Source organism: Macaca fascicularis, chromosome 7 (genome assembly GCF_037993035.2).
Source record: "Macaca fascicularis isolate 582-1 chromosome 7, T2T-MFA8v1.1".
Lineage (NCBI taxonomy): Eukaryota > Metazoa > Chordata > Mammalia > Primates > Cercopithecidae > Macaca > Macaca fascicularis.
Genome location: NC_088381.1, coordinates 175,027,093 through 175,050,466, shown reverse-complemented (window position 1 = coordinate 175,050,466; position 23,374 = coordinate 175,027,093). Strand labels below are relative to the sequence as shown.

At 41.3% G+C, this 23,374-nt stretch overlaps 1 long non-coding RNA gene and 1 gene segment (V, D, J or C); both read left to right on the top strand.

Annotated features, from left to right (window-relative positions):
• LOC107126526 (uncharacterized) overlaps nucleotides 1–23,374 on the top strand; it is a 444,698-nt gene that overhangs the window by 13,354 nt on the left and 407,970 nt on the right. The window lies entirely within an intron of this gene.
• On the top strand, nucleotides 17,492–18,065 carry LOC102133947 (immunoglobulin heavy variable 2-70D-like). The segment is given in 2 exon segments: nucleotides 17,492–17,554; nucleotides 17,641–18,065. Coding segments are annotated over 2 exon segments (456 nt in total).

Here is a 23,374-nt window from a genome sequence, read left to right as displayed (position 1 = left end):
GGATTTTGAAACAGAACACCTGCTTTTACTTTATTTCATTTGAAGATAAATGAACAAATACGCATCTGCAAATGATTGCAATTTTCACATTTATTCCAGTTCCATTATTTCTTAGTTCTGCGTGATGTCCTGCTACAGGGTTGTGTTTTCTATAGGTATTTTTCAACAAACCAAGAAAATGCCTTTTCCACTTTCACTGGTTTTTCTCCATGTGCAGAGACCTTGAGTAGAGCATGTCTGACTGCATTTGTCTGTTTTCACACTGCTGATAAAGACTTACCAGAGAATGGGCAATTTACAACAGACAGAGTTTTTTTGGACTTACAGTTTCACATGGCTGGAAAGGCCTCACAATCACAGTGAAAGGTGAAAGGCACATGTGACATGGCAGCAGACGAGAGAAGAGAGTTTGTGCTGGGGTCTCCCCTTTTTAAAACTGTCAGATCTCATGAGACTCATTCACTATTATGAGAACAGTGCAGGAGAGACCCACCCCCATAATTCAGTCACCTCCCACTGGGCCCCTCCCACAACATTGGGAATCATGGGAGTTTCACTTCCATATGAGACTTGAGTGGGGACACAGCCAAACCATATCATTCCACCCCATGTCCCCTCCCAAATCTCATGTCCTCACATTTCAAAACCAATCATGCCTTCCCAACAGCTCCCCAAAGTCCAAACTCATTTCGTCATTAACTCAGAAGTCCACAGTACAACCTTTCATCTGAGACAAGGCAAGTCCCTTCCACTTATGAGCTTGTAAATTCAAAAGCAAGTTACAGGCATTGGGTGAACATACCCATTCCAAGAGACAGACATTGGCCATAACAAAGAGGCCCCACGCAAGTCCAAAATCCAGCAGGGCAGTCAAATCATAAAGCTCCGCAATGATCACCTACAACTCCACTTCTCACATCCGGGACATGTTGATTCAACAGGTGGGTCCCGATGGTCTTGGGCAGCTCCACCCCTGTGGATTTACAGGGTACGGCATCCCTCCTGGCTGCTTTCACAGGCTGGTGTTGAGTGTCTGTGACTTTTCCAGGCACACAGTGCAAGCTGTCAGTGGATCTACCATTCTGGGATCTGGAGGATGGCAGCCCTTTTCTCACAGCTCCACTAGACAGTGCCCCAGTAGAGACTCTGTGTGGGAGCTCTGGCCCTATATTTCCCTTCCTCACTGCCCTAGCAGAGGTTCTCCACGAGTGCTCCACCGCTGCAGCAAACTTATGACTGGACATCCAGGTGTTTTCATACATCTTCTGAAATCTAGGCAGAGGTTCTCAAACCCCAATTCTTAGCACCCTTTCCATAAGGGTTCACTTCTTTTGGCCTGTTCATTACTGGTATTTTTCAAAGGAATCTCACTTGAATCTTTCCTCTTTTGCTTTTTGTCTCCATGACAATGTTGAGAAGTTTTACCTCCAGCAACATAAGATGATCTAGTGACCTGACCCATTTGTGGCAAACAATATCTACAAATTCAGAAGCTCTTTGTTTTTCTTTCCATGAATTATAATTCTTTCTGTTATGTGTATAAGCATATCCTAGCAACCCTGTACACACCCACATACAGGTCTACAAGCTTATGAATTATTCTCTGTAAATAAAAATTTATCTCAATTTCCCTCAATGTTCATAATTCTCCTGAGGGTGAGGAAGGTCCTTCTCGATCTGTTCAAACTAAATGCCCAGGGACCATCTGGTAGGTAAGGAGCTCACCTGGCTCTGGTGTGGGGTCTGTCTCTTTCCCTCTGTTGTCCCACAGGTAAGCCCAGTTGTTCAGGTCCTAATAAGACAGCCCAGGTTTGTCCTGATTTCAAAACACATCAAACTTCTGAAGACTCTCCTGTTATCCACATCCAAGGAGATAGATTGTTTATTACATAATTCACCAAACTAATGTCAAATGCACAAGTTGCAATACAGCACATCCTAGAGTGTGTTCATGCAAATCAATGGAGGATAAAGTCTTTCAGAGACAGATGGACCTGAAATGATAAATATGTGGGTAAGGACTCTGGGCTTGATAAATATGTGGCTGTTTCACAAGCGTGACCTGTCAGGGAAGGACCAGAGTTTCCTGTGCTCTAGAGGAACCACAGAGTTCCTCTCTGGTTCCCAGGAAAGGGAATCGCACTAATCTTCATGATCTTCATGAGACTGTCCTCCAGGGCTGACCTGTTATAGAGTTTTTGTCTGAAGTTGTCACTGCAATCCAGAATCTATATATTTTTAATCAGAATTGTTTAGAGACCAGGCCACATCTTCAAGGTCACATACTGAGAAGAATGGACACATGTCCCACTACCTTCTCCTAAGATATCAGACAGAATCCCAAATACCAAAAGGTCACAGAAGGACAGCTCTCAGGTGCTTTTATAAATGACCCACTTCCAGGGACAGTGAGCTTCCCTCTAACCATGAAGGATGTTCTGAACTACAATAAACATTGGATGGATCCAGGATTGTTTGAAGTCACTGTCATTATTACATTCAGCAGTTGTTTCAATGTGTCTGAAGTAGTAAATGACCATTTAAATGACCTGGATGTGTGGTTGGTTTTATATGAATCTTTAAGGGTAGAAGAGTTGACTCTATTCCAAAATCTGTCCCTGATCCATGATCACATTCATCTCCCAGATCGGCTCCTTCAGCACTTTTCCTACCTGGAAGAAGAGGACTCCGGGCTTGGTGAGGGGAAGCCCCAGGAAGAGACATGAGTTCTCAGAGGGCAAAGTCAGCATCCTACTCCCAGGGTGAGCCCAAAAGACAGGGTCCTCCATCCTCTTTTTACACCTCTCCATACAAAGGCACCACCCACATGCAAATCCTCACTTAAGCACGCACAGGAAACCACCACACTTTTTCTTAAATTCAGGGTCCAGCTCACATGGGAAATGCTCTCTGAGAGTCATGGACATCCTGTGCAAGAACATGAAGCACCTGTGGTTCTTCCTCCTCCTGGTGGCAGCTCCCAGATGTGAGTGTCTCAAGGATCCAGACATGAAGGTATGGGAGACTGTCTCTGATCCCAGGACTCACTGTGGGTCTCTTTGTTCACAGGGGTCCTGTCCCAGGTGCAGCTGCAGGAGTCGGGCCCAGGACTGGTGAAGCCTTCGGAGACCCTGTCCCTCACCTGCGCTGTCTCTGGTTACTCCATCAGCAGTGGTTACTACTGGGGCTGGATCCGTCAGCCCCCAGGGAAGGGACTGGAGTATATTGGGTATATCAGTGGTAGTAGTGGGAGCACCTACTACAACCCCTCCCTCAAGAGTCGAGTCACCATTTCAAAAGACACGTCCAAGAACCAGTTCTCCCTGAAGCTGAGCTCTGTGACCGCCGCGGACACGGCCGTGTATTACTGTGCGAGACACACAGTGAGGGGAGGTGGGTGTGAGCCCAGACACAAACCTCCCTGCAGGGAGGCGGAGGGGGCGGGCGCAGGTGCCGCTCAGGACCAGCAGGGGGCGCGCGGGGCTCACGGAATACAAGGCCGGCTAAGGAGCTGGCTGAGGAGCTGGGTCAGGAGCCGTCAGGAGCCAGGGCAGGGTGGGCGGGGCTTCCTCACCTGCTCAGTGGTCTCCCTCCCCGACAGCACCTCAGCTTTCTGTAGGGCTCCGCTTTATTACCTGTGGTTCTTCTTCCTCACATTCTTATGCCAGGAAAGAAACGAGGAAGACAAATTTTCCTCTTATAGTTGAAGTTTCACCAATTACTAGGAACTTACCTGAAAGTTCCTGCATGGTCCATTATAACTGATTGTTTAAATATATATATATATTCTAATGGTTCTCACCATCTGTTGATTTGTGTCATCAGTTGAATTGCTCCCTCTTTAAAATTCATATGCTGAAGCCTTAAATTCAATGGATCTCTATTGGAATTTTAATGATACAATTAAGGTTAAATGTGGTCATAAGTGTAAGACCTAATGCAACAGACCTGTTGTATTTATAAGAAGAGGAAGGCACACCAGAGACCTCTCACTTTTCACGTGCACGCAGAGAACAGGCCATGTGGAGACGTAGTGCACTAGAAGGTGGCCAAGTGCAAGCCAGGAAGAAGCCGCACCAAGAACCAAACCTGCCAGCACCTTGATCTTCAACATTCAGACTTCAGAATTGTAAGAAAATCAATATTTGTTGTTTAAGCCACCCACTCCGTGTTGTCTTCTTATGAAGACCCAGACAGACTAATACCACATAACTCTGTTAGCGCTGTCCCCTGGATGGAGAATCAGCCCCTGGGCACATCTCTCAGATTTCTACATAAAGTAGGCAAAAAATAGTAGCTGTGATATAAAAACTTGTCATGTCCCTGTTGGCCAGTTTCTGGGCAAAGTGTTTTAAAGAAGCCCTTAGGGCTTTGTCACAAAAGTTGTCTTTTATCTTTTCTTATGACCTAACTAATGGACAATGGGTACCAGCTGGATGGAGACTGACCACTGACCGTCTTCTGCTGACTCCTTAGTATGCCACAGAAAACCACACCAACATTACTCTATGTCTCCAACTTTCTAAATTTGCACTGAATCTGTTGCTAAATGAGGAGCTACATGAGGTCTGAGTTTTGTTCCCTTCTTCCCAGTCTTCCTCTATTACCAAGGGCAGAAGAGACTTTCAATGAAAATTGGCTGTCAATGCCCCCAACACCACATCACTTTTTAAGGTCCAGGAACTTTATTTGGGGGATAGTGAAACACACTTTTAAATGGAAAGCCCTAAAGCACATACAACAGCTGAAAGAATGGCCACTGTGCACCTGAAGGCTGATGAGGCAGATGGTAGGGTACCTTCCTCCAAGATGGTCCTGGGTGTGTGATGGTTGGATGCCTCATGCATATGGAATTAAGGACTGGACTGAAGTAGAAACAAGGGCCATATCCCACAGGAAAACAAAACAAGAAAAAAACAGATGGGCATCCGTGAAGACCATTAATTAAATTTGTTGGGCTTAAGATGAAATTTTTTCCAAAGTTTTTAATGTTCTTAGCTAAATATGAATCTTTTCAATGAACTGAGAATTAAAAGGAGAATGGAGTTAGAAGTTGAGTGGAAAAGTCCTGAGAGAGCAGAAAGAAAATTCACACAAAACTGTCACACGGCAGAGGCCAGAATGGAGCTGATGCAGCAATGTCATTATTCTGCAGACTTAGTTGAGACTCTTTGGTGTTTAAGGCAGGCCCAGCGGTGAAGAACTCCTTTAGTTTTTGCTTCTCTGGGAAAGGTCTTACCTATCCTTTGTTTTACAAAAAGAATTACATGGTAAAGTTTCTTGGTTGGCAGAGTTTTGTTTGTTTTTCAGTCTTTTTCCCCCAGCAATTTGAATACAGTCATGAGCCACCTAACAATGTTTCAGTCAACAATAGACCACATATATGTTTGTGACCACGTAACATTGTAATACCGTATTTTCACTAAGGATGTTCCATATTTAGATGTGTTTAGATAGAGAGATACTTACCACGGTGTCTCAGTTCCCTGCAGTGTTCGGTGCAGTAACACCCTGTACACGTTAGTTGTCTGGGAACACTGTGCTATTCCACATAGCCTGTGTGTAGTTGCATTCCCTGTAGGTTTGTGTAAGTTCACCCTATGATGCTTACACAATGATGACACTGACTAGAAACACATTTCCCAGAAATAATCTCTATCACTAAACCATACATTATTGAATATAATTCCTCTCCATTCTGGACTGAAAAGCTTATGCTGAGAAATCTGCTAAATCTGCTCTTTTTCTTTCTGTTTTCAAAAACTTTTTCTTTTAACAATGTGGTTTCAAACTATCTCAGATCTTTCTCATTTTGTTTACCTTACATAAAATTTATAGAGCTCTTGGATGTGGATGAATATTTGCTTTTCCAGATTTAGAAAGTTTCTATGCTATTACTTCTTTGAAAAATCTTTTCACACATCTCTCTCTCTCTCTCTCTCTCCCCCACCAACAAACACACACACACACACCCTCTTCCTTCACTACCCCTTTTGTATGCAAAAATAAGACTATTTTTGCATAACTCCTCAATGCATAATTTAGTTTTCAATCTGCTTCCTGACTCATAAGTCTTTAACTCTATTTTATTTTTTTCATTGAAATTTTTCTTCTCTGTCTCTACTATTTCAAATGATCTTTCTTTGAGTTTACTGTTTCTTCTATTACTTGATCTAGTCTGGTCTAAAATCTGCTTAAAAATTTTGTCTGACTTATTGTATTCTTGAGCATCAATAGTTTTGTTTAGTCATCTCCTAAATGTTTTGTCTCTATTAAAATTCTCACATTGTTCTTGCGTGATGCCACTAGCTCATCGAACATGTTTCTAACATTTACTTAAAGTTTTCTGCCGGGTAAACCATATGCTTCCTTTTCACTGATGTTGGTTTCTGGACCTTTATGTTGTTCTTCTGTTTGGACCATGTTCCCCTCCTCCTTCATTTTCCTTGACTGTCTTTGTTGCTATCTGTTCATTATAACAAAAGCCATCATACACTCTTCAAAGACGAGGCTTATAGAGATCATCCTCACCAGTCAGCCCAGAGAGTAATTTTGGGTCACTCAAAATTTCAAAGTATTCAAACTTCTGTCTGTTCTTAGTGACTCCCAGGATTTAGAGGATGACTGATTCTTCCAGGTAGGGGAAGTAGAAACTATTTACTCAGGCAGCCCCTTGAAAAGTTGGGCCCCTGGACAAAGTTTTATTATGGAGGTATGATTCATCAAAATAATGTTAGTTGCAGCTTCCCTCAACCAGTCATTAAATATTGAAATGTTATAATTTCTTATTTGGATCTGGGGTTTATTACTGGGTTATTTAGCTAAAATCACAAACTAATTTAAATCTGCCTATTTGGCAAAATGATCTGCTGCCGAATTTCCATTTTCTGTGTTCTCTCTGTGCATTTAAATCTAAATCTGTATTAGACATGCATCCAGAATGCGGAAAAATGTCTTAAAGTTCCTCAATTTATTTAATTTAATGGGGTTTCCAGAAGATGTGAAAATCTCCTTTGTTTATCAAACACCTGACTATTGGTCAATAGTTTTCTCTTTAATTTTTCTCTCTCCTCTCATATTATCTATAATAAGCAAGGAGAAATGAAGACACACCATCGACAGTTTGCTTAGACATCCCACCACCTAAAATTCTAACTGTCACTTACTAATTCTATCTTCATCCAGTGTAACATAACTAAGATAGAAATTCTATAACAAGGAATACATAGTTTCCAGTTCTAATACCACGTTTGTGACAGAAGCAAAGCAGGTGTGCTCTCTGCGAGGTGGTCATCTGAGGTCTGAGACGAGGGGTCACACAGGTATTTTTATGATATTTAAGGGATCGGGCAACAACAGTGATAACAATTCTGATCATCACTGGCTCTTACTGGAAAGTTTACAAGAAAAGTTACTGCTGTTATTTCATTTTAACACCTGGTTAGAATGAAGCTCAGAGGAAGAGGTCACATCCTAGGTCACACAGTGAGGAGAAATGGAGCTGTGCTCTGCTCTCCACACTACGCACAAGATCCCAGGCACGGGCCCAGGTTCCGCTGACACGTGGCATCTGGAGGGCAGTTCTCAGGGGATGGTCTTAGCGCACCTGCTTCCTGGGGCAGGGCGCTTCCTTCTCTCAGTTGTGCACTTGCTCCTTCTGCCAGCTCTGAAGTGACCACTTGCATTGCCATGAATCATTCATATTCTCTCCCTTATTATGGCAAAAAGTATACTTATTAAATTTTCAGTTCATTCTCTCTGAAGCACACTGCGTTAGCAGAAAGAAATAAATCACATTCCTTCACCTCCCCCACAGCCCAAGATTCCTGAAGACAGAGCCGATGTGATGTACTCATAGGTGGATCTCTGATCCACGGAGGTGGCCTTGGTCTTCAAGTTTCATCAATTTCTGGGAAGCCAAGGACTCTCCATCCCCTCCTCACTGCTCTGCAGCTCACCTGAGAACAGCTTTCTCATTGGAATATCATCTGTTTAAGGAATACAAGTCGCTGCTTTAGGATTTGGGGCCTGAGTGCACCTTCTGGATCCAGCCCAGGACTGGAGATACTTTCCAGAACACAACTTCACCGGAGACATGACCAGTCACACTGTTTTACTTGCACAATTTCAGCTTCCTCAGAAGAAAATTAAAATTGCCGAGACTTTTTCATAACCGTTGTGCCATGTCCTTTTTCTGTTTCCTTGCCTGTTCATTTATGTCAGACCAGGTGCCACATCTATGTAATCAGGTTAGAATCCTGCCTCCAGTAACACATGAAGAGGACCTTTGGTTGTACTTTTGGTCTTTGCTCCAAAATGTAAAGATTACAAAAGTCATCACCTCATTCTTACATCAAGAGGCGTCTGCACAATCTGATCTTCAGTACCTTTGGGAATTCATCAAAGGAATGAAATTCCAATCAAAAATTGCCCACTCCCAAAACGGGAGAGACAGGTATGTCCAGAATGGCAGTTGGCACTTGCTTTACTGGAACAGAAGCTGCAGAAGAATACACACACATACACACACACACACAAACACACACATATGTGTACATATATACATGCATACATATATATGTACATAAATACATATATATACACACATACATATATACATATACATATATATATATTTTTAAAAAGCTGTTGAGGGCACTTACATGGTAAGAACTCTAGACGTCTGAAAGACAGATGTGGACTACGGTGAAGTGACAGTTCCAGAGGGCCGTATGCTCCTCAGTCTTCTGGACTTTCCATCCAGAAACCTCCAGATTAGAAAAAAAAAAAATCCAAATATGTTTCCTATGGGTCAGAAGTGGGGAAGTTATAATTACTGAAAACTGTACCAAGAGCCTTCTCCAAAAGATCCTACAGGGAAGAACTTTTCCAGCACCTTGTCCTATGTGAAGAAAGACAAATCTGCCATTCCAGATATCTCCCCCATTCTTCCATGATTATATGAAGATGTAAGTAAATAGTCCATAGACAGGTAAGATGTAAGCAATTAGTCCAGGTAAGAGGTAAGCAAATCCAGGTAAATAGTCCAGGTAAGATGTAAGATAATCCAGGTTAGAGGTAAGAAAATAGTCCAGGGACACTGAAACCACAAAAGGCAGTAAAGACGAAAGTTGAGCTTCTCCCCTGGAGATGCCTGGTCAAGGTCACAGCCACTGCAGAAACCTCACTGCAAGGCAAGGCTGGGCTGGAGGGGGCACTCAGGAGCCACCAAGCACAGGTTCCAACCCCAGGGCGGATGGGGAGGAAGTTTCCTCTCAGGTGTCTTGCTTTGTCAACAACAACAACAACAACAAAAACTATGTGTTCAACAAGTTGCTGATGTGCCTTTAAATATCCTGTTACATCAGAACCATTCATATAATTTAAGGTAACGAGAAATATTTTCTAAAGTGAGTTTCCAGGACTATAAATATCTTAATAGTGATGATATAAAGGATAGGAATAGTTTTACTAATTGAATGGATACAGAATTGTGGGAGCCACTGTATTCCTATGAATAAAAAGGTTAGATTTCAGTATTAGGTAATGTTACCTACATTGTGCATTTGACAGGGCAGTGATGGATCTGAGAGTGTGGCAGGTACACAGACCCAGTGAGTCAGAAACCAATATGTAAAGATGAAGATCTATGGATATGAAATGAAAGTACATGAAAACTTCATGAAATTCTATTAAATGGGGTAGGAAATAAAACCCAGACTTATTCAAAACACAAATTCCTTGCCAATTATTTTTGGAGTAGTGAATTCACAAAGAACTCCAAAGTTCTCTTCCATCTTTTGATTCCTATTGTCCGTGAGATGAGAAAATCAACTCTAATTATGCATCACAGGGCAAATCTGTAAACCAAGGGTGGTTCTAGTGAAAATCCTGGTGGATCAAGATGCCAGGAAGGTGCTGGAGACACTGTCTCAGGAGCGCCCAGCAGATCTCAGAGGGACCTGCTGGACACTCACGTGAGACATCAGCTGTCACTTTCTCAGAGTCACCAATGAGCTGTGGCTGGTGCCTGATTCGACCAGGATGGGGTCACAGCACCTGGTCAGTGTCATGAAGAGTGACGGTTCCAGAAATCATCCATGTGGTCTCCATGCTAATCAAATGTGGGTTCACAGTGAGGAGCATGTCCTCTGGGTGTTTGCTTTTCAGTGAAAGGATGTCTGGCCACAAAAGTTAGTAAATGGAGTAGGGCATCCATTTCTTCAAGCAGGATTAATGCTTGGACCATCAGAATCCCACTCGTGTAAGGCTGATGTGTCATTCATCTCCCGTTTCTTATCCTAAATCAGGTCTTGAGCTATGAAATGCTCTGTCTCCTGAATATACAAGTAACCTGAGATCCATGGAGGTAAATATGGACATGTCTGGGCCCTGAGAGCATCACCCAATAACCACATCCCTCTCCCAGAGAAGCCCCTGAGAGCACAGCTCCTCATTATGGACCGGACCTGGAGGATCCTCTTCTTGGTGGCTGCAGCTACAGGTAAGGGTTCCCAAGTCCCAGTGATGAGAAGGGGTTGAGTTCAGTCAAGTGGGCTTTCATCCGTTCCTGCGTCCTCCCCACAGGTGCCCACTCCTAGGTGCAGCTGGTGCAGTCTGGGGCTGAGGTGAAGAAGCCTGGGTCCTCAGTGAAGGTCTCCTGTAAGGCTTCTAGATACACCTTTACCAGCTATATTATGCACTGGGTGTGACAGAACCTTGGACGAGGGCTTGAGTGAAGGGGATTTTAGTAATTCGAGAGATGTTTCATATAACATTTATTCTGTAAGCAAATTTCAGGGATTGTAGAATGAATCAAATTAAGAAATCTGATACAGAACTTCCTCTGAATCGATCTTTGTAAACATCAATTTCCGAATCAATGTTGTAAATATTTTGGAACCCAAACACAAGTTCACATTTTAACTCCATTTTTATCTCTATTTTAAAAATGCCAAAAAAATCTCATTTTGTGCATGTGACAATTTGAATTCCTACCATCAATGCATATTTCTTGTTTTTCCACATTCATATTGCCATTTATCATCATGAGAATTGAGAGTTTTAACCATGCTAATAGGTAAGTAATGATATCTAATATGTATTTAAATGTACATGTTCTTAATAAAAAATTCATATTTAACAATTTTTATATAATTTTTGATGAGATGCCTCTTCTGATATTTGGTTCATTTTTAACTGCTTTGTTTTCTTTTGATTAGTTGTAAGTTTACTTGCATATTGATTATAAAAGTCATTTAACAAATTAAAAGAATTGGCCGGGGTCAGTGGCTCACAGCTGTAGCCCCAGCACTTTGGGAGGCCGAGACGGGCAGATCACAAGGTTAGGAGATCGAGACCATCCTGGCTAACACAGTGAAACCCCGTCTCTACTAAAAATACACACACACAAAATTAGCCAGGTGTAGTGGCGGGCGCCTGTAGTCCCAGTTACTCCGGAGGCTGAGGCAGGAGAATGGTGTGAACCTGTGAGACGGAGCTTGCAGTGAACCGAGATCGCGCCACTGCACTCCAGCCTGGGCAACTGAGCGGGACTCCATCTCCAAACGAACAAACAAAAAACAAAAACAAACACAATAAATGAAAAGAATTGACTTAACAAGTATGTGACTTGGAAATATTTTCTCCCAGTGTGTGGTTGCCTTTTTCTCCCTTATCAGTGGGTATTGGAGAAAAATTGTGTGTGTGTGTGTGTGTGTGTGTGTTTGCACAAATTTAGACCAAAAAAAATAAAAAAAAATTTCATTCATAGATCATGTATTTGGCATTATATGTGAATTTCACTATAAAATACACTATTAGTGATTTCTTTTCCATGTCTCTAATCTCAGGCCACAATCAACCCATGAGTGTTTAGCCTCCACCTATTGATTGGAGGACTCTCCTCCTGAGATATTTGGAAGACTTCTGTAAGGAGATGTGTTCTTCTTCCCATTGTTTGTTTATTTAATCATCTATTAATATCCATGTTGGTTTATGGATGTCTATTTCATACTCTGAAAAAGATCCATGCTACATTACTCATTTTATTGTTCAAATTGCCACAGGTTTATTAGGTGCTGGGCGCAGATTTAGTTTGGATCCTGCATCCTTACAGCCCACCTCATCCTTTTGTTTTTGAACACTTCCCTGTTTCCTGGATATTATAATAAATTCTAAGTTCATTTTCTATATTACCTTTTTCATACATAGAATTAGCCATTTTTATAAAGAGTGCTTGTTTCTGATTTTAAAGAATAATATTAAAATAAAATATTGTGATACTGGATATGTGTGTTGTTAATGAGGTGTAAGTACTTCTGGGACCTCTCAACCAATTGCCCTAGTAAATGTGCATGCTTATATGAACCATGTTTACAGACACTTCAAAACTGTTTATGTATCTAATCTTCTGTAACTTGATTACATTAAAAATGAGAAGACACTGGACTCTCCACCCAACTATGCTACCACATGGACCTTTCTAGTCTTCCTTCCTTGACTGTCTATAACCACCCACTGCAAAGTGAGGAACCCCATCCCACCATATGCCATTTTATTACTTAGCCGCACAATTTCAGGACACATGCAGAGTGGCATCAGAAATGTAAAGTTGTACCCTTGTAAGAAACATGTTTATCTACTACAATAGAGTGCTTATGTGTGGTTTGTTTACAATTAAAACTTACAGAATCTCCTCATTTTCAAAGTTACTTATGTCAGCAACTTCATTTTCCACTTTCTTCTGTGAAGTCATTTCAATTACACGATATCGTTTCATTTGTTTTAAATTCTGTAAAAGCCAAAACTATAGTCAAGTAAACAGGATATTCCAGGAATTTAGAGGGTGGTTGTAAAATAAGTAAAACAGGCTCTGTTTAAGAAGAATAAGAATATTCTAGTGATAAGCAATGGTTGAGACGTGACACAATTAATTTGTCTAAGCTCATAATTTTGTGATGGAAAATATAAACCTAAATATATACAATTAAAATATATTTAGCAGTTCATTAACCCCTGGATTAAGTGCATACTCTATAAAATTATCTAATAACGTATTTGGGACCATGGGAATGTTATGAGATACATGCAGCAAAGAATGAAGTAATTTTCCTGTCTTGCATATATGATGTTTCCATTCAATGAAGACCTTTAAATAAGACAAAATCAATTTTCTACTTGACCCAGGCTTTTTCTTCCTAACAAGCAAATAACCCAGTGTTTTTCTTCCTGACAAGCAAACAACCCAGAACATTCTTTTCTTTCCTTGCTTGAGAAAGGTTTTCCCCAAACTTCAGCTCAGTTCAAGCATGCACTGTCCCTGAATGCGCATTTACCCTCAGATGGGTACACACACCTGTCAACATGTGGGCTCTTCTGTCAGAAAAACACACCTTTCCTCATGTGGATTCTTCCCTCAGACAAACACACACGTCCCCACATGGACTCTTCCCTCAGACCACCACATATGTCCTTACAATTACTCTTTCCTCAGAAAACAGACGTTTCCTCATGTGGGCTCTTGTCTCAGACAAACAACCATGTCTCCATGAGAACTCTTCACTCAGGTAAGTGCACACATTTCCACATTGACTGTTTCCTGATACAAACACGTATATTAAATCTTGAATAATTTTGTGGCAAAATGATCTCAAGATAATGATAATTATAAAACTCCTTCCTGACAAGGTGGAGATATGTTTTTTGTTTTTTGTTTTTTCATTTTAACTTTACTTTGCCTGATTGTCAGGAACAGTGGTTGGCAGCTCTAAATGTACTGATTACAGACAGATGCCTGTTTTCTCTGGAAATGTATTTCTTATGTTCTTACTGGTCTTATTTGTTGATAATGTTTGCTGCAATGAAGATACCTGGACAGTGTCCACATTAGAGACTGAGAAAGAGTGTTGGGCAGATTAACCCTGTGCATCCAGACCCAAGAATCCTTTGACCCTACCCTCTCTGAAATGGAGACACAGAGGATGGATGAGCAATGTTGAGCAGTGCACCCATGACCACAAAAAGAAAGACATGGAAATGTGTCCCCTCCCCTCCTTATGAAAGGCAGCTCATCCCCTGTTCCTTCAGGCCCTGGTGAGGAGCCACCCCATGTCTGTGCCCTTCCTCAGTGTCCGCACCATGGGGTCTGCACTGATCTGGGCTTCCCTTCTCATCACCCTCAATATTAGTGTCCCTTATGAATCAGGTCCAGCTATGGCTGCTCCACATGGGGCTGTTCTCAGTCTGTTCTCTCTGTTTGCAGAAGACCTGTGTGAAGCTCACTGGTGGAGTCTGAGGTGGAAAAATTGTACAGCCCAGCAGTTCACTGAGCCTCTCCTGCACAGACTCTGGATTCACCTTCACTGACTGCAGCATCAGCGTGGTCCAGCAGGCTCCAGGACCAGGGCTGGTGTGGGCGGCAACAGGGAGAAATTCAAGAGGAAGTTCTTACATGCACTCTTACTTGCATGGTCTCACTGACATCTTTACTTCTGTTATCACGTTTGTTCTGTAAATCACAAAGAATGGTGCATTCTTCATCTATTATACATTTGGTAAGTCTTTTTCGGGGTCTTTTAAAAAACTGGTAACTTTATCCTACGTAATACCTGTTAAGTCCTAAAAGTGTTTTTTGATGTCACTCCCTCATCAGTGTATACTGCAGAAACATTTATATTTATCTCTGTGTCTGTGTGTGTGCATGTGTGTGTAAATTTGGATAAAGTAACATGTAAAGTGTTATTATTTCTTCAATCATGTTTTTGCATTATGTCTGAAAACTCAGAATAAAATCCACTAACACTGAAAATATTTTCCATTCTCTAATCTCATGCGACAATTAACTAATGCGTATTTAAACTTCACTCACTTGATGAGAGGACTATCAACTTAAGTCATTTGGATTATTCTATAAGGGAGATGTGTCCTTCTTTCTATTTTTCCTTGATTTAATTACCTAGTAATTTCAGAAATTGTTCAGGGATGTTTACTTCATACTCTGGTGTAGATCCATGCTACATTATTCATTTTATTGCTCAAGTAACCAGACTTTAATTTAGAGGATGTGAGCTCATTTACTTTGCACTCTGTATCTTTATGATACAACTCATCCTTTTGTTTCTTAACATTTCCCCATTTCCTAGTATTACAAGAAATTCTAAACTCATTTTCCTGTATTATATTTTCCATACATAGAATCAGCCATTTCTCCAAGGATTTCTGGCCTCTGGTTTGAAGAATTGTATTAAAGTACAACATTATGATGTTGGGTGTGTGTACCGTTAATGTGGTGTCGGGGATTCTAGGGACTCTAAGCTAACAGTAGCATTTGAATATTAACCCATGTTTTCGGGCACATGGAAACTATTTATATATCTAATCTTCTGTACCTATATTGCATTAAACATGAGAACACACCGATATACTTACCTTACTGTCATACCACATATAGACTTTTAACTTTTCTTCCTTGCCTGCTCATAACCATCCACTCCAATATGAAGAATTCCACTCCATCACATGTCATTGAATTATTTAGTTGCACAATCTCAGGTCACATGCACTGCAGTATCAGATTTAAGCTGTACTTGTTTGGAAGCATGTTTATCTACTAAAGCACGGTGCTTCTACGCAGTTTCATTACAGTTTAGTCTTACAGAATCCCCTAATTACCAGTGTTATTTAGGTGAGAGATTGTGTGTGTCACCTTTCAAAGTGTAGTTATTTCAAATACACTATATAATTTTATTTAAAATTTCATAAAACCAACTTATAGATAAAGTAAGCATATGAAGATTTTCCAGGAATTTGGAAAGAGGGTATCATGTAAGTGAATTGAGCACTGATTAAGGGTGGTGATACTTATTTTAAATCATATGCAATGTTGGACACATGACACAATTAATTCGTCAACACTTAGAATTTAATGACACCAAGTATGAACCTAAATATATGCAACTTAAAAAAGTACGTAGCTTGTCATGAACTCCAAAATGAAATGCAGACTGTATAGAAGTCTCTGGCAACTTTACTCAGTGTGGGCAGCGATGGCATGAGATGCAGGCAATGAAGAATAAGGTAACTTTCCCCATTTGCATATAAGTTGTTTCCCTTCACGAGATACCTTTCTTTCAGCAGGCTCCCATGTGAGTCAGTTTCCTTCCTGACAAGCAGGTCACCCAGAGGATTCTCATCTTCCCTTAACTGAGAAAAGTTTTCCCCAAACTCCAGTTCAGACTAGCTCACACTGTCCCTAAATGGGCAATTACTTTCAGATATGTGCACCCATCTGTCCCCGCGTGGATTCCTCCCTCAGACAAGCACACGCATTGCTTTGTGGACTCTTCCCTCAGAAAACCACAAATGTCCCCACAATGACTCCTTCACATAAGCATGCCTGTCTGATGCTGAACTGCTGTGTGGCAAAATTAGCTCAGAATACAAGCAGTTATGGACTCCGGCCCTAAAAACGGGTAGGTCTGCATTTTATTTTCAATTCTAACTGAAGCCTTTGCCTTCTTATTAAGAACAGTGGTTTATAGTTCTACATGCAGAGACTACAGGCAGATATATGACTCCTCTGGAAAAGTTTATTTTCGTGTATTTACTGGGTTATTTTGTTAACAAACATTCATTATATGAAGACACCTGAAAAGGGCCCTCATCAGGGAACAAGAAAGTGTAGTTTGCAGATTAACTCTGAGCATCCAGTCCCAGGAATCCCTTGACCTGCCCTCCTTGAAATCCAAAGGCAGAGGGGGGATGACAACTGTTGAGTAGCAAACTTATGTCCACAGGGAGGAGACATGGAAATGTGGTTATTCCCACGCTCATGAGGAGCAGCTCATCCCCTGTCTCTAGTGGCCTGGATCTAGGGATTCACAAATGTTGTCACAGCGATTCCATCTCTTTCTTCTCACTTTAACACTTTCTCTTCAGTGGTGATCATGAATGATGATTGACAGCTGCACACTCACATCTTTACATACTTATTTACAAATGTTTATTATTTATTCTCTTCAGCTTTTTTTTTTAAAAAAATCATAACTTTCCCCCTAATCAAAGAGGATTTTGATCAGAATGCTTGTGGGGAGCCCCCTGCTTTACCAGATGCCCACCATCATTTCTCTTGAAGGGAGGAAGAATGGCAGCTTTCTTGATTTCTACTCTAATCCTCTAGAACTAAAACCAGAAGGTTGCATGTCCCCTGCGTGAGCATCCAAGAAGATCCTGTCTGTGGAAGCAGGAGTGTCACAGCCTTGACTGAGAGCCATGCTCCTGAAATGAGACGGTGTCCTCCATGGAGAGCACACGTGGACGCCCACACCTGAGGGCTCACTGCGCCTCACTACTCCTCACCACAGATGCATTCCCCTCCTGAGTTCTGAGACCTGAGTGCACCCCATAGAGTAGGGCTCAGATGAGGGATGCAAATCTCCACCAGCTCCACCCTCCTGTGGGTTGAAAAGCTGAGCACGGGGCCCAGCTCAGTGACTCCTGTGCCCCCCCATGGACACGCTTTGCTCCACGCTCCTGCTACTGACTGTCCCGTCCTGTGAGTGCTGTGGTTGGGGACGACTTCAGAAGGGAAACATCTGCTCTTTTCTTTGTGGGCTTCATCTTCTTATGCTTTCTCCACAGGGGTCTTGTCCCAGGTCACCTTGAAGGAGTCTGGTCCTGCGCTCGTGAAACCCACACAGACCCTCACGCTGACCTGCACCTTCTCTGGGTTCTCAATCAGCACTTCTGGAACAGGTGTGGGCTGGATCCGTCAGCCCCCAGGGAAGGCCCTGGAATGGCTTGCAAGCATTTATTGGAATGATAGTAAATACTACAGCACATCGCTGAAGAGCAGGCTCACCATCTCCAAGGACACCTCCAAGAACCAGGTTGTCCTTACAATGACCAACATGGACCCTGTGGACACAGCCACATATTACTGTGCACGGGTACCACAGAGACACAGCCCCGGGCGCCTCCTGTACAAGAACCCAGGCTGCTTCTCAGTGATGCTCCCTCCCCACCTCTACAGAACAGGAAAGTGTAGCTGAGATGCCATTTCCTGCCAGGGTCTGGGTTTCTTATCCCCACCTGACTCAGACCCTTGTCTTCCTCCCTCTTCTTTACTAATGAATGGCATGTCCCCTGTTAGTGGTTCATGCAAGCAGAAGCTGTTTCCTGTTTGGCAAAGATTCAGCACGAAAAGTTCCTGTTACCTAAAAAAAATATAGACGGATGAGACTTAATTAACATAAAGAATTCTTTTTCTTTTTTTTTTTTCTTTTTTTTTAAATTTATTTATTATTATTATACTTTAAGTTGTAGGGTACATGTGCATAACGTGCAGGTTTGTTACATATGTATACTTGTGCCATGTTGCTGTGCTGCACCCATCAACTCGTCATTTACATCAGGTATAACTCCCAGTGCAATCCCTCCCCCCGCCCCCCTCCCCATGATAGGCCCCGGTGTGTGATGTTCCCCTTTCTGAGTCCAAGTGATCTCATTGTTCAGTTCCCACCCATGAGTGAGAACATGCGATGTTTGGTTTTCTGTTCTTGTGATAGTTTGCTAAGAATGATGGTTTCCAGCTGCATCCATGTCTCTACAAAGGACACAAACTCATCCTTTTTGATGGCTGCATAGTATTCCATGGTGTATATGTGCCACATTTTCTTAATCCAATCTGTCACTGATGGACATTTGGGTTGATTCCACGTCTTTGCTATTGTGAATAGTGCTGCAATAAACATACGTGTGCATGTGTCTTTATAGCAGCATAATTTATAATCCTTTGGGTATATACCCAGTAATGGGATGGCTGGGTCATATGGTACATCTAGCTCTAGATCCTTGAGGAATCGCCATACTGTTTTCCATAATGGTTGAACTAGTTTACAATCCCACCAACAGTGTAAAAGTGTTCCTATTTCTCCACATCCTCTCCAGCACCTGTTGTTTCCTGACTTTTGAATGATCGCCATTCTAACTGGTGTGAGATGGTATCTCATTGTGGTTTTGATTTGCATTTCTCTGATGGCCAGTGATGATGAGCATTTTTTCATGTGTCTGTTGGCTGTATGAATGTCTTCTTTTGAGAAATGTCTGTTCATATCCTTTGCCCACTTTTTGATGGGGTGGTTTGTTTTTTTCTTGTAAATTTGTTTGAGTTCTTTGTAGGTTCTGGATATTAGCCCTTTGTCAGATGAGTAGATTGCAAAAATTTTCTCCCATTCTGTAGGTTGCCTGTTCACTCTGATGGTAGTTTCTTTTGCTGTGCAGAAGCTCTTTAGTTTAATCAGATCCCATTTGTCAATTTTGGCTTTTGCTGCCGTTGCTTTTGGTGTTTTAGACATGAAGTCTTTGCCCATGCCTATGTCCTGAATGGTACTACCTAGGTTTTCCTCTAGGATTTTTATGGTATTAGGTCTAACATTTAAGTCTCTAATCCATCTTGAATTAATTTTCGTATAAGGAGTAAGGAAAGGATCCAGTTTCAGCTTTCTACTTATGGCTAGCCAATTTTCCCAGCACCATTTATTAAATAGGGAATCCTTTCCCCATTTCTTGTTTATCTCAGGTTTGTCAAAGATCAGATGGCTGTAGATGTGTGGTATTATTTCTGAGGACTCTGTTCTGTTCCATTGGTCTATATCTCTGTTTTGGTACCAGTACCATGCTGTTTTGGTTACTGTAGCCTTGTAGTATAGTTTGAAGTCAGGTAGCGTGATGCCTCCAGCTTTGTTCTTTTGACTTAGGATTGTCTTGGAGATGCGGGCTCTTTTTTGGTTCCATATGAACTTTAAAGCAGTTTTTTCCAATTCTGTGAGGAAACTCATTGGTAGCTTGATGGGGATGGCATTGAATCTATAAATTACCTTGGGCAGTATGGCCATTTTCACGATATTGATTCTTCCTATCCATGAGCATGGTATGTTCTTCCATTTGTTTGTGTCCTCTTTTATTTCACTGAGCAGTGGTTTGTAGTTCTCCTTGAAGAGGTCCTTTACATCCCTTGTCAGTTGGATTCCTAGGTATTTTATTCTCTTTGAAGCAATTGTGAATGGAAGTTCATTCCTGATTTGGCTCTCTGTTTGTCTGTTACTGGTGTATAAGAATGCTTGTGATTTTTGCACATTAATTTTGTATCCTGAGACTTTGCTGAAGTTGCTTATCAGCTTAAGGAGATTTTGGGCTGAGACGATGGGGTTTTCTAAATATACAATCATGTCATCTGCAAACAGGGACAATTTGACTTCTTCTTTTCCTAACTGAATACACTTGATTTCTTTCTCTTGCCTAATTGCCCTAGCCAGAACTTCCAACACTATGTTGAATAGGAGTGGTGAGAGAGGGCATCCCTGTCTTGTGCCAGTTTTCAAAGGGAATTTTTCCAGTTTTTGCCCATTCAGTATGATATTGGCTGTGGGTTTGTCATAAATAGCTCTTATTATTTTGAGGTACATTCCATCAATACCGAATTTATTGAGCGTTTTTAGCATGAAGGGCTGTTGAATTTTGTCAAAGGCCTTTTCTGCATCTATTGAGATAATCATGTGGTTCTTGTCTTTGGTTCTGTTTATATGCTGGATTATGTTTATTGATTTGCGAATGTTGAACCAGCCTTGCATCCCAGGGATGAAGCCCACTTGATCATGGTGGATAAGCTTTTTGATGTGCTGCTGAATCCGGTTTGCCAGTATTTTATTGAGGATTTTTGCATCGATGTTCATCAGGGATATTGGTCTAAAATTCTCTTTTTTTGTTGTGTCTCTGCCAGGCTTTGGTATCAGGATGATGTTGGCCTCATAAAATGAGTTAGGGAGGATTCCCTCTTTTTCTATTGATTGGAATAGTTTCAGAAGGAATGGTACCAACTCCTCCTTGTACCTCTGGTAGAATTCAGCTGTGAATCCATCTGGTCCTGGACTTTTTTTGGTTGGGAGGCTATTAATTATTGCCTCAATTTCAGAGCCTGCTATTGGTCTATTCAGGGATTCAACTTCTTCCTGGTTTAGTCTTGGAAGAGTGTAAGCGTCCAGGAAATTATCCATTTCTTCTAGATGTTCCAGTTTATTTGCGTAGAGGTGTTTATAGTATTCTCTGATGGTAGTTTGTATTTCTGTGGGGTCGGTGGTGATATCCCCTTTATCATTTTTAATTGCGTCGATTTGATTCTTCTCTCTTTTCTTCTTTATTAGTCTTGCTAGTGGTCTGTCAATTTTGTTGATCTTTTCAAAAAACCAACTCCTGGATTCATTGATTTTTTGGAGAGTTTTTTGTGTCTGTATCTCCTTCAGTTCTGCTCTGATCTTAGTTATTTCTTGCCTTCTGCTAGCTTTCAAATGTGTTTGCTCTTGCTTCTCTAGTTCTTTTAATTGAGATGTTGAGTGTCAATTTATATCTTTCCTGCTTTCTCTTGTGGGCATTTAGTGCTATAAATTTCCCTCTACACACTGCTTTAAATGTGTCCCAGAGATTCTGGTATGTTGTATCTTTGTTCTCATTGGTTTCAAAGAACATCTTTATTTCTGCCTTCATTTCGTTATGTACCCAGTAGTCATTCAGGAGCAGGTTGTTCAGTTTCCATGTAGTTGAGCGGTTTTGATTGAGTTTCTTAGTCCTGAGTTCTAGTTTGATTGCACTGTGGTCTGAGAGACAGTTTGTTATAATTTCTGTTCTTGTACATTTGCTGAGGAGTGCTTTACTTCCAATTACGTGGTCGATTTTGGAGTAAGTACGATGTGGTGCTGAGAAGAATGTATATTCTGTTGATTTGGGGTGGAGAGTTCTATAGATGTCTATTAGGTCTGCTTGCTGCAGAGATGAGTTCAATTCCTGGATATCCTTGTTAACTTTCTGTCTCGTTGATCTGTCTAATGTTGACAGTGGAGTGTTGAAGTCTCCCATTATTATTGTATGGGAGTCTAAGTCTCTTTGTAAGTCTCTAAGGACTTGCTTTATGAATCTGGGTGCTCCTGTATCGGGTGCATATATATTTAGGATAGTTAGCTCTTCCTGTTGAATTGATCCCTTTACCATTATGTAATGGCCTTCTTTGTCTCTTTTGATCTTTGATGGTTTAAAGTCTGTTTTATCAGAGACTAGGATTACAACCCCCGCTTTTTTTTGTTCTCCATTTGCTTGGTAAATCTTCCTCCATCCCTTTATTTTGAGCCTATGTATGTCTCTGCGTGTGAGATGGGTCTCCTGAATACAGCAGACTGATGGGTCTTGACTCTTTATCCAGTTTGCCAGTCTGTGTCTTTTAATTGGAGCATTTAGTCCATTTACATTTAAGGTTAAAATTGTTATGTGTGAACTTGATCCTGCCATTATGATATTAACTGGTTATTTTGCTCGTTAGTTGATGCAGTTTCTTCCTAGCATCGATGGTCTTTACATTTTGGCATGTTTTTGCAATGGCTGGTACCGGTTGTTCTTTTCCATGTTTAGTGCTTCCTTCAGGGTCTCTTGTAAGGCAGGCCTAGTGGTGACAAAATCTCTAAGCATTTGCTTATCTGTAAAGGATTTTATTTCTCCTTCACTTATGAAACTTAGTTTGGCTGGATATGAAATTCTGGGTTTAAAATTCTTTTCTTTAAGAATGTTGAATATTGGCCCCCACTCTCTTCTGGCTTGTAGAGTTTCTGCCGAGAGATCTGCTGTTAGTCTGATGGGCTTCCCTTTGTGGGTAACCCGACCTTTCTCTCTGGCTGCCCTTAAGATTTTTTCCTTCATTTCAACTTTGGTGAATCTGGCAATTATGTGTCTTGGAGTTGCTCTTCTCAAGGAGTATCTTTGTGGCGTTCTCTGTATTTCCTGGATTTGAATGTTGGCCTGCCCTACTAGGTTGGGGAAGTTCTCCTGGATGATATCCTGAAGAGTGTTTTCCAACTTGGTTCCATTTTCCCCCTCACTTTCAGGCACCCCAATCAGACGTAGATTTGGTCTTTTTACATAATCAAGAATTCTTTTTCAAAACAACAGAGTGAATAGTCAGTTTGCAGAATGGCAGAAAACTTTTGTACACTTTGCCTGTGACAGGGAACGAACATGAAGAATTTGCAAGGAACTCAAACAACTCTACAACAACAACAGCAACAAGAACCAAATAACCCCACTAAAATGAGCAAAGGACATGAGTAGACGTTTTCAAAAGAACACATAGAAATGGATAATAAATATATAAACAATGCTCAACATCACTGACCATCAGGGATATGCAAATTAAAATCACAATAAGATATCATCTTCCACCAGTTACAATGACTATTACTAAAAACTCAAAAATATCAGATGTTGGTGAGGATGGGAAATAAAGGCAACTCTTAGACACTGTTGATGAGGATGTGGACGAGGACAACCTCTATGG